The sequence below is a fragment of the Pinus tabuliformis genome, chromosome 5_1 (assembly GCF_031772625.1).
Source record: "Pinus tabuliformis cultivar Carrire ecotype Pingquan chromosome 5_1, CPIR1, whole genome shotgun sequence".
Classification (NCBI taxonomy): domain Eukaryota; kingdom Viridiplantae; phylum Streptophyta; class Pinopsida; order Pinales; family Pinaceae; genus Pinus; species Pinus tabuliformis.
In genome coordinates, this window is record NC_142305.1 from 221,680,053 (window position 1) to 221,692,703 (window position 12,651).

Below are 12,651 nucleotides of genomic sequence, written 5' to 3' on the forward strand. Positions count from 1 at the left end.
CTCTTTGTGATGCATGTCATTTGAGTCTTATTTCTGGTTAGCGTACTCATGCCATTCACATCACTAAGCCTTGCTCTGATACCACTTGATCCAGGATTCCTTTGCTATGGATGTGTTATTAAATTACATATAACAGAACACTTCAAAACCATGGAACATAAGCATATAAAACAAATATAAAAGAGACATAATCACGTATGAGATCAAGACAAGGAGAATTGATTACGAAGTTTATCCAATTTGGACTACATCTCTGGGCCTTGCGCAATAGTGGGGAGGCCTTCATTCATTAAATGGCATGAAAAGAGAAGAAGTACAAGCATATTTTACATAAACACCCTTATACCTCCAATATGGAAGATAGATGAAAAATGGAGAGCCCAACTCTAGAGACAGACAACACCACTTACTGCATGGAGAAAAGTCATGTAGAATCACCTATTCGACACCCAATTTGGATAATCGAGATTTCTGCACCTTCTCGAACCTTTTGATTTCTGAAGCAAGGTTCTGACCAATTTCCAGGAGCAAGTGTCGCTGCTCTACTCTATAAATCTATGTTTCTCTCTACTGCTCCCCCCTCTCGTTGTACGGATAGCCCATTTTATATTCTGGTGGGTAGATACTTTCATAAATCGGGCAGTTTCAACAAATGACAAGTTTAGGCAGGTGGGCTATTTCAAACAGAGATTCTCAGGCCTGGAATAGTATGCAGGTAACAAACCTACCATACATGGAAAAACCACCACTGAATAGTTCAAACAAATTGTTTTTCTTTAAACCTCAAACCAGCAGAATAATACAAATAATCGGTGTATTCTTTGAACCCGTTGACTTTATCATCAGTGGCCATAGTCTATCGGCGTCGATATCCCATCGCAAATCGCAATCAGTGGAACCACGATGATTATCCATAATGGTTGCTGCACTGACCAATGTGCGAACTGACGAACATGATGGAAATATCAATTGAAACCCATAACCCTATCACATTCGCGATGCATCACATATCGCAATTTGCAGAGCCAGGGGGTACATATATAACGAGACTTTTCACTATGCGATATGCGATTGTGATATCACAATCGCAACCTGATCCTACCCGGGGCTGATTCTGTACTACTGCACCTTGTGATGTGAGATATGTGATTTATCGCATCGCACCCCTTCCCTTCTCAGGGGCCGATTTATAACCATCGTTCCTTGTGATCTGCGATTGCAATTATCACATCACAACATGGTAATGCTGGGGGATGATTCGTGAATATCTAACTTCTACGATCTGTGAAATGGAGGGCCAATGGCGGTCTGCCATTTGGCACTTCCCCATTCTTTGAGAGTTCTTCCACATCATCTTGTCCTTCCACCTATCCAAGCCAAACTTGAACTTTGACTTGCCCTAACTTCTTCATATGAGCTCTAATTTGAGTGATGTTTGCACCGTTGGAATTAGTATCATGAGCACTTGGATATGAAGCTAAGTTTATCAAGATTATGTGACTTTGAGTTTTGAGCCTTTTTACCATGCCACTGGTACTTTTTGAAGATCCACCTAAATCAATCCTCCTGGATCAATATTCATCGAACTTATTTTAACTACCGCAAAAATTATATAAATATATGTTTAACTTATGTTCATAGCTTTTCTTGATGAGTTTTTCGAGTTTTGTATGCTAAGCATGCTTATTATATGGATACAACTTTGATGTAATGCATTGTAAACTAGTATAATGGAGATTCAAGGGAGTTCTACTTACTTCTTTGTTATGATATATTACATATATGACATTGTCACTTTTACATTTCCTACTTTTGATTGGTTTACGTTCTATTATTTAAACTAGGTTATAAGTTAAATAATTGGAATTTGTGATTTCATCATTTCTCCTTACTTTACACAACCATCAATGAAAATCAGTAGACACACTTATGTGAGAAATCCTTCCTTTGTAAGGTTCAAAATACTAACATTATATATTATAATGGACCTTTGAAAGGAAAATTTAAAAGTTCCATACCTCTCTTAAAGCATAGAAACATTGGTTAATCTTATTAATTATTAAAATACCGATTATTAAATTGTTGGTGATATTTTTATAAAAATATTTTAATTTCTAAGGAATTTATATAGTTTCTAAATTTTTTTGGTGAATTTAAGAGTCAAATGTTTTTATTCTATAAAATTGAGGTGAATAAAATGGAATTATTGAATCATGTTTTTGAAAAAAATGGAAAATTATCCCATGGGATAAATGTAGCCCCTAAATCTTCCCATGTACCTTTTTTGCACAATATTTGTGGACATTGGATATCTAAATGAGCGAGAAAAATGGTTATGTTGCAAAAAATTAGGATGTTCTCAACCAACACTCCTAACCATGGGACATGCAACCACTAAGAAAGGAATTGAAGTTCCATCCCTTAGAAGGGAAATTAACCATAATATCAATGGAGAAGGTCTATGAAAGAGGAAGAGAATTAAATAAATGTATATGAAATGAAAAATAATAAAATACGGTCTAAAGTGCAAGCACATCATAACAAGAGTCCAATCTACTAAATAAATTTTGGGAATAGCTTCCAAAACAATAGTTGTATCTCAAGCTTTCAATGAGTAGGAAGTACACAATGGGTAAAGGATTTGTAGCTATCCTAGCCGCTATGTCCACCTATAGATGTCTACCTTTCATCTAATATTTGCAATACCTTTTTCATAGTTTGGTCAATTTCTAGATTTGGTTAATGTTTGGCATTAAAAAACATTACATGATTATAGTAGAGTATGAATATAAGAATGGTACTCTGAATAGAACGAATGGAAATGAAATAGTTCATTGAAATGATGGTTGAAATTTCTTTTAACATGAGGATTAAAGTAGTATTACACTTCCCTGTGATAATTGTACACAACCCATGTTTCAATAACTATTTGAGAATATTTCACCACCATTATCTATATTGAGTGTTGGACACACAAAATTGGAGAGAATATTTTGATAAGTCTATGGTACATTTTTAATTAGTATGATACACATAAATACATTAGCTTATGACCCTTAATTTCATCTTCCAAGAGGTTTCTTGCACTCCCAATGATTGTTTTAGTTTAGTTGTGACTTTTCATCTTCCTCTCAAGTGAATAATACAAATTTACATCACTCTTAAAGATTAGGTTTCCAACATTCCCCCTTTAATCCAAAGCGGTGCGTGAAAGTCCAAGAAGAGAGCTACAATCTAGAAGTGGATGGTTTCCAATGACTAAATGTGCTCTTTGAATATGATGGTTTAAGGAATACCACAAATCAAATGAATAGTAGAAGCTAAAGTATTATAATAAATGGTGGTTTAACACTTACCAACAACTCTGAATATTAGCTAGGAATATTTCTCTAAACAATTCCTAATCTAGCTATAAATCGATGTCTTCTACAAAATGGAAGTTCTCTCAAATGGTGGTTTAAATATGACCAAAAAATGTTTTCTAGAAAAAATTATAATTATTTTTTTGAGTGGTGGTTTAAGGATGAATACAAACTAAAATGTGCTCATGGAACATGACTTTAACTCTGGTTGTAGATGACTTTATCGCTAGGCTCTCCCTGTTGACTATGGTCTTGGTTGTAGTTAAGGGTGTCGTTTTTATATTTGATTGATAGGAATTTGAAACTTGAATTTTGATTTTTAGTCATAAATATTCTTCGTTTGTCTAATACAAGGCAAGAAATCAAAATTCTCTCCACTGCAAGGTGTGTCAATAGCTTTAAATGGAATAAAAAATATCATTGATATATCTTCTTCATTGTTGATGACCACTGTTAAGAAGTGATCCATAAAAGGTGAATATTTACCCTTATAGGATTCTTATGACTAGAACTTATGTCTAAAGGATGATTATGCTTTCTATTATGCTAGCAAGGATGAATATCATAACATCGACCCTCCACGTTGTGAACTCAATGATGAAGTTGGATTTTTTTTTTTTACTAAAACCAACACTCTGGAACTCGATTGGTTTGGAATAATTTGGAATATGAAACATCAGTTTATTTTCACACTCAAGACAAATCCTTTGATCGTTGTCTATGACTTCTTACCAAGATATTGTGTTTGGCTTGGGAAGTGAATGTAGAACTTCTTTTTTGTTTGTAACTTCTTCTAAAGTACTATTACTTATTTGATGATGTACTAGCTACTGAGATTACTATTTCTCAAATTCAAAAAGAAAATTGTTTTGAAAAATGACTAGTTTAGAATGTTGACCTCTTTTGCTATAATTCATCTCATCAGAGCTATGATTCAAGATGGAGAAATTTATTTTTTCCCTGCAAATCTTATTGACAGGTTAGAACATGAGTACAAGTTTCCTTTTTAACTATTATTTTATCATCAAGAGTAGAGATTATTATAGTATTCAATAACTCCAATACTTCATTAATTTGAGTCGTTATTCAAAAATCTAACTCAGAAAATAAAGGGTGTTAAAAACTACTAAAAATAGACATGCTTGAATTAACTAGTAAGATTACAAAAATACTATTTTCAACTTACAAATATTGTTGATTCTTGGGTTGAATTGATTTTTAAGATAAGTCATTGATGCTTTGAATTATTTGATTACTAGCTCTTCTCCAATGTTTTATGCAAAACTTTGTTACACCACACACACACACACACACACAATGTTTTATGCAAAACTCTCTCTCTCTCTCTCTCTCTCTCTCTCTACACACACAATGTTTTCTGCAAAACTCTCTCTCTCTCTCACACACACACACACACACGCACGCACGTGCACACACTCACTGTTTAAGAACTCTAGAGTTTAAACCCACTTAGATTTTGCATCTATAGCATTAACTAGAAATTTTCCCATCAAAAAATATTTCAACCAAAAACATTTAAAATTAAGCACCTTGACTACAAACCAAAAGATGTGATTGTGCTTATATGAAAAAGTTTTACTACATGAAAGTCAATAGAGGCTTTGAACTCCAATTCATATATGAAAATTGGTATAACAATTCAAGCATCAACAAAGGTCTAGCTAGGCGGATAAAAAATATGCCACATCGATTGATGATACCCACAAAGGAAAACAAACAAGTGAGAATCAATGTACCTTTGGAGTAGGGATTCACAAAATTCTTCCATATCGTCAAAAAAATCCCCAAAATGTATAAATATTTTGGATTCTATATTGATATGTTCAAAGTTGTTTCCTAGCCAATTTCATGTAATACAACCAGAGAAAAGAAATTAAGGTTTCCATCACCCACCATTGCAATAACATGTAATACAACTAGAAAAAAGAAATTAAGGTTTCCATCACACACCATTGCAATAACATGATGCCTCTTGTCTTTACAATAACATGAAAATAATATGAAAATTGAGGTGCTTCTGGGTGATGGATACAAACCCTTTAACAAATAGAATCCAAATCTTTACGAACCCCAAAATGATTACTAGTAGATCTATGGCCTAATGTTCAATATATACTCAGATATTTTTCCATGATCATCGCTGATGGATAAAGGATTTTTGTAACATGAATAGATAACATGGGAAAACATTTCCCTGATGAACGATGCTCCCAATGCTTTGAAGTAACAAGTTGTCCCAAAAATATTACTCCAAGATGCCTCTTTTCTTTACAATATTATGCAAATTAAGACTCTTTTGGGTGATGGGTACACACCCTTTAACAAATAAAATCCAGACTTTTGTGAATTCCAAAATGAATAATAATAGATTTATGGCCGAATGTTCAATATATACTCAGATATTTTGCTATGGTCATTGATGATGGGTAGAGGCTTGTTCTAACATCAATAGATAACATGGGCATACATTTAACTGATGAACGATGCTCCCAATGCTGTGAAGTAATAGGTTGTCCATAAATTATCACTACAAGAGCTTAGGAAGGACTTTCATGTGGTGGATAATTTTTCTCATTAGTATTTCCCTAGGCACATATATCGTAATGAAGTTAGATAATAAGTAAATAATTTCAGCATTTTTCCGTAAGTCATTATTGAATTTAGTGAGTTAAATCTAGCTCAAAATGTCTAGAAATTGCACAAAGTTGATATTCTTGATGCCAGATATGAATGGATTCAAAGGAATTAAAAACATTGAGGGTGCCTATAATATACATTGTCAGAAATTTGATTTTTTCATTCTACTTATGAAATTTTAAAATTTGTCAATTATAATAAAGATATTAAAAACACTATCGAGATAATTTTCTATTTATCTTACTTGAAGAAGGACAAACATTATACTTTTTGGCTGTGTCTAGTTTTCCATCACTAGAATCTTATCAAACAATATTTTTCAAAACTTGTAGTTAAAATGATGATTTTTTTTTTGTTTATTTGTTAAGTAATGTGAATATCGAGATGAATGACATGTTTAACTTGTGGCTTGAGTAACCATGACTGAGGGGCATCCAAGTCATCAAAACGATTTAGGGATCGCACCCAGCTTCGGTCACACCAACCCTTAACATGGTTAGATTTTTTCCCACGAGATTTCAAACTGATGACCCTTTCACCACGAAGTGCCTTGACAAGAAATCCTATTACCATCTATTCTGCACCTCATAGGCTAAAGTGATGGAATTATTATTTTTATGCAAAATTATATTTAGTACTAAAATACCCCTATTACAATGCCATTTAATATAAAATGATTCTAAATAAATTTCAGATAAAAAAAAGTTTTTTTTTCCTTTCTTATAAACTATGACCTTATATAATAATCAATACAAAATTCATCTTTTATAAATTCAATTTTTACCCTATAAAATTGTAAAATTCTCTAATTTTTAAAACCTTTATTTCATATATGTATATATATATATAACTCTTCGATTTCTCTTTGAACTTTTGTTTTTTTATTTATTATTAATCAACATCATTTTAATCAATCATATAATCAAATTTACAATAAGATATTTAATTATTAGAAAATTTAAAAATCAATACTACAATATCCTTCAATAAAACATAAATATATATTTTAATTATAATCAAATTTACAATTATTAGGAAATTTAAAAATCAATACTATAATATCTTTCAATAAAACATAAATATATATTTTAATTATAAATTTATTTTAATAAATACCCTCTTTTTTAGTTTTTCTTTTTAATAATAATAATTATTTATTACTCGTCCATTAAAAATGAAATTTACAAAACATTTTTCCCACAACATTATCTTTTCATTTATATTTCATTCTACTTTTATTTTATTTAACTTTTAAATTTTTTCCCATATATTGATATTATTTATCTAGCTTTCCTTTTAAGTTTTATGTTAATTAATAATCCCTATTACTATTTTTTATTAATTATACAAATAATTTATAATTATTAAAATTTCTATCATTTATTACTTTTAAGTTTCCTTTTACACATCACTATCATTTCACCATCATATTAATTGTACATTTCACACAAATGCAATGTTCATACCATGCTCTTATAATGTTATACGAATATATTTATGCGACTAACCTATTTTAATCACCATCATATTAATTGTACATTTCACACAAATGCAATGTTCATACCATGCTCTTATAATGTTATACGAATATATTTATGCGACTAACCTATTTTAATCATGGTTACAATACCATTGCTCAAGCTTCACATTCGAATTATATTTTGATTTTTTTCATGAGTATCATTTTCATATTCATTTTGTTCTACTTTTAACATATATAAAGCTACATTGGTACTTAATAATGAATACAAAGTTATATTGGTTCTTAATAATGAATGGAGTGTCTATTAAAACAAAGTTATATTGGTTTTTAATAATGAATGGAGTGTCTATTAAAAATATTGGATATTTTAAATTTTTTATATAATATTTATTTAATAGATAAATAATTAGTCCTTATTTCCGGCATAGCAAGGATTATAGCTATAGATCGTCGATATATTTCATATTAATTCAAGCGCACTGTTATTTTTAACCAATATTTAAAAAAAAACATTTTGTAGTTTTTTTTATTTTTTTTGTTTTTTTGTTTTTTGTGGTTTTTTTGTTTTTTGTTTTTGGAGGTCTTATTGCGGGGATATGATTGATTTCATATTAATCATATTAATAGGCCATACTGACCCATTTTATCCAAAGTTCTGTGATGATTTCATATTAATCATACTAATACGCCATACTGACCCATTTTATCCAAAGTTCTGTGATTTTATATATATAGCTGGGGCAATGTTGCATAAACATTTGTTCAAAAGGTTTGAAATGGTGATTACATTTGTGACTGCCGGTTACCACCATTATTTACACATGTTGCCCATGGCCACTGCCGACTGCCACCGACTCTCTACTTGAAGCAATTGAAACAGTCATCAGCCTCCATTATGCAATTGGAACGGTCATCAGCCTCCATTATTTACACCTGTTGCCCAGGGCCACTGCCGATTGCCACCGATTCTCTACTTGAAGCAATTGAAGCAGTCATCAGCCTCATTGCAAAGCCATTGAAGCAGACAACAGCCTCATTGCAAAAAGTTGTAGCAGAAGAAGAAGTGCATCCAATCTAGAAGGAATCAGACCAAAAACAAAAAATAATTGATTGGTAAGCATAAACTCACCATGAACTATTATACCCTTTGATTGCAAGAAAAATGGTTTCCCCTGTATATTTATTTTTGTGTGCATCATCTTCATTTGAGTTATTATAATCAATCTATATTTCTATGTGCATCTATTATATTCAAAATAAGGATAACCAAAATCAGGGTGAAGGAAAGTACAGATTGCCAAACTGACTGCCCTTAGTTGCACCATCGGGAGTCAAATAGGCTGAAGCTACTCTCTTACTACCGCTGATAGTGTACGTGCAGAGACATTTTTCGCTGACATTTCTTCCACTGCGCAAGAACTTCGTCTCTCTGTACCCTGTTATACCATCCCTGCAACTTTTTATACCATCCCTGCATATATAAACCAATAGCAGGCTTTAAACTTCTGAGCCTTAAAAATCCTATTTTGTGCACATATATAAAGAAATAACATGCTTTAAACTTCCTAGCCATAAAAATCCTATTTTGTGCACATATATAAAGAACTCACAGGCTTTAAACTTCTGAGCCATAAAATCCTATTTTGTGCACATATATAAAGAACTCACCGGCTTTAAACTTCTAAGCCATAAAAATCCTATTTTCAAAAGATTCAGCAAAACAGAGCCGACCTGATCTTTATTGATTGTTTGAGAAATAGCCAACGTTAACTTGGCCGTGATGTCGCTGTGTGTGAGCGTATAAATCCTTGGAAAATGCCCCAGATGATTCTCTTCCTGTGCTCCAAGAAATAGGACCTTGAGCTTCGATGCCTGGAAGACTGCAGGCCCAAACAATCTCGCCTCCTACCAAACCAATGCCAAGATTCAGTCCTCATAATCAATGAATTAACAGAGCACAATGGAAAAAGATTTGCCGCGGTGAATCGCTAAGATTACCACACGAGTACTACTAGGTCGGGGTAAGCTGCTATTAATTCGATTTTTGTTATTGGACTATAATTGATAGTCGACCAGAGCATTCTAGGGGCTCCCGCTGTCCAGAAAGCTAGAGGAAAACTTTACCTTCGATTTCCTTGTGAACTGAGATTGTGGATTCTGTGGTGCAGATGAAATCCGTCCACCGGAATGGGGAAAGGAGTAGCATTGCTGTGTTTTTACAGCAAATGATGTTGCTACCGCCATGGCTAGGGTTTCCAATTATATTTCAGAAGTTGAAGTTGTTGCATTAGCCAGGTTGTCGGTCATAGGCATAAACAACACGAGAGACAACACCTGTAAAGGCGGGTAGAGCTACAGTGCATGCAGTGTTGAGAGTAGATTCAATCCCATTTTGAAAAACAAAACCAAGGGTTCTGGTACATGTTTTTTCGGGTGCGCGCTTGCCACTTAGTTTCTTACCTAACAACCCAATGGTCCCCTGTGCTGCGTACTTCTCTGCAATGTACCGAATGATGGCCCTCGATTCTGCATTAACCATAAACCAAAAAATGGATAAGTAAAAGATGAATCTCTAACAAATTGCCATAAGTTTCTAGATGCAGTTTGAGTAATTATGTGATATGTATGAATACAAAGCAAAAAGAATCACAGCGCCATCCTCGAGCATAGGTACCTGCCCGAAGGGCTGCATAAACGAGAACCCATTTCATTAAATCTTAAATTAGAGTGTCTACTTTGTGTTGTCATCGTGCATGTTAGGCTATGGCATAATAGACAAGTTGTAAGATCGTTGGCCCACAGCGTCAGTAAAATTATCGGCCCACACAACCAGACAAGTGGAAAATCAAAAAAACAATGACAATCACAAAATAATGATTTACACAACGGAGTTTCATTTTCATAATATTCTGAAACATATTCACTTTAATTTCATAACTTTATTCTTTCACAAATACATTTGATACACAACAAAGTTTCATTTTCATAATATTCTTAATAAAAAGGAAGAACAAGGAAAACATTCAGAGGGGAGGATAGCATAACATAGCTTTAAAATCACACTTCCTCTTACCAACATTATGCAGCCACCCAATGAGATTTTGACCTTAATAAGACTTTGACCTTAAGACCTTGACCTTAATATGACATTATACAGCCACCTATTCACATTATACAGCCACCAACTCAGAGTTTGACCTTAATGTGGTTTATAGTTTGAGAGAAGCTATTATTAAAATGAACTTTTTGGAAACAGCCTCTTCGATTTAATAACTCTGGCAACCAACTTTATTTTTTGCCCACTGTCTTCGAAACTATATTAATTATTTTGCTACTTCAATAAATTGTGAAGTTTCATGTGATCCTTAAATTGTTAAAATATTACTTATAATTAAATATCTGTGATTTTATTGCCTTTCAAGATCTAGCTTTGGCAAAAAAATCAAAAGCCTTAAAAAAATTCAAAAGTCTGTCCATTTCAGACAATTGCCAGCTGTCTGTTACAGAACATGTCCACTTTATTTCAAAGGATTTGGATTTGTTATTTTATTTCGCCATAGTCTTTAACGCGACTTTTTGAAAGCTTTTCCGACGATTTTTTGCGGTGAAAATCCGGCAGTAATTTATTGAAATCCAAGTTTGATAACTAATTTCTGCACAATGAAAGCGTCCCAGGGGTTTTTGAGGGTGCTGAATCCGAATATACAGTTAAAAAACCATTTTAACTACAACAAATCATGATTTCATCTCAATTTCTTCCGCCGGATTCCGTCACCGGAATCTCAAAAAGTCGCATTATAGACAACTCCTTTTATTTCATATCTTTATTCTTTCTAGAGGTATCCAATGCACAACAATGAAAACAGATGCATGCATTTTTCATTTTCATAACATTCTGAAAAATTAAAGGAGAACATTCATTACATTAAGAAGAAGAGGAGCCCAGCCTTGAAATTACAGTGCTTTTTCCCCATGGAATATGAAACCCAACAAAAATTTAGTGAAAAGAATGAACTTATTGGTAAAAATATACATACATTCATAAATAAACTCAAAATTATTTCACTATTTGGATTTGTCTTTTCGAACAGCATTCCAAACACTGTTGGGACTGTCATTCAGCAGTGCAGTGCAATGCTTGCTTCTGCCAAAGTTTCTCCAAATCAAATCTCACAGTTCTCCATTACACATTATTATTAAATCAGACATAGAAAGAACTTGCAATCGCCAGTACGAGTCCTGCACTCAAGCCAAAAAAACCTGGATCAATACTGAATAAAACAAGCATAACCGTACTATAAACTAACTAAAAACGAGAAAATGCCCGTACTGACCAGCAATCCAGAGCCCAAAAGCTGCAGATCTGTCACTCTGGGCTCCGTTCCAGTAGTCCGCTGCAAAACCATACACATTGTTTTCTTATTTAGGCACTTTCTTTTATTTCCGGAGTTTCTTGAAGACTTCGAAATCTGGCATTTGCTTTTATTTCCAGAGTTTATTGAAGACTTCGAAATCTGGATATGAAATGAAATGTAAGGGAAAGAAAGAAAATACCTTGGCCGTAACAGTCTGTGGTGGTATTGACTCCATTCCTGCAGACACAGGTGAATGTATTATACATCCCCGTGAAGCCGCAGACACCTTTGCTCTGCTCGCAATTTACGCAGGCAGTGGGGAAATTGTTGTTGCCGACATTGAAGCTGTACTTGAGCGCGATACCATAATTCCAGCGAGTGGAATCTGTGGCATCGCCGAAGCTGTAAATGCTGGTGTAGGACTGGCATTCGAGCTTAGCCAGATTTATCTCATCGGCGGAGCTCAGATTGATGGGCGCATATACACAGCAGGAGGAAATTGGGGAATATGGCTGTAAACCAAGGCCTACCACTCCAGGGCAGCTGTAGAGACCAGTGCAGATTTGGGAGCTTCCGGTGTCGCACATATAGTTTGTGGGACTGTAAAGGCAGGAGGAAAGAGAGCAGTTGAGGAGGACGAAAATGTCGTTCTTGAACTTGAAAGGCGCAGTGGAGTCAAGGCCGAAGCTGTCGCTGCTGGTCATGCTGGCACAGGAAGACATCCGTGGATCGGCTAAATAAATAGTGGTTTGGCTGTAATCGATGTATGAAATAATCAGTATCCACAAATTGA

At 33.7% G+C, this 12,651-nt stretch overlaps 2 protein-coding genes across 2 annotated transcripts; both read right to left on the bottom strand.

The window, feature by feature from the left end:
- Positions 1-8,430: 8,430 nt before the first annotated feature.
- LOC149164207 (magnesium dechelatase SGR2, chloroplastic-like) lies at positions 8,431-9,747 on the bottom strand. Its single transcript, XM_089429402.1, is given in 4 exon segments — positions 8,431-8,577; positions 8,879-8,959; positions 9,235-9,405; positions 9,502-9,747. Coding segments are annotated over 4 exon segments (645 nt in total).
- A 1,655-nt stretch (positions 9,748-11,402) lies between these two features.
- On the bottom strand, positions 11,403-12,577 carry LOC149164208 (uncharacterized). The gene is made up of 3 exons (XM_089430883.1): positions 12,058-12,577; positions 11,838-11,897; positions 11,403-11,742 (listed from the first exon to the last, which is right to left on the bottom strand). Exons 1-3 carry the CDS (start codon positions 12,560-12,562, stop codon positions 11,705-11,707), a joined length of 603 nt encoding a protein of 200 aa, XP_089287009.1. The 5' UTR covers positions 12,563-12,577; the 3' UTR covers positions 11,403-11,704.
- Positions 12,578-12,651: the final 74 nt, after the last annotated feature.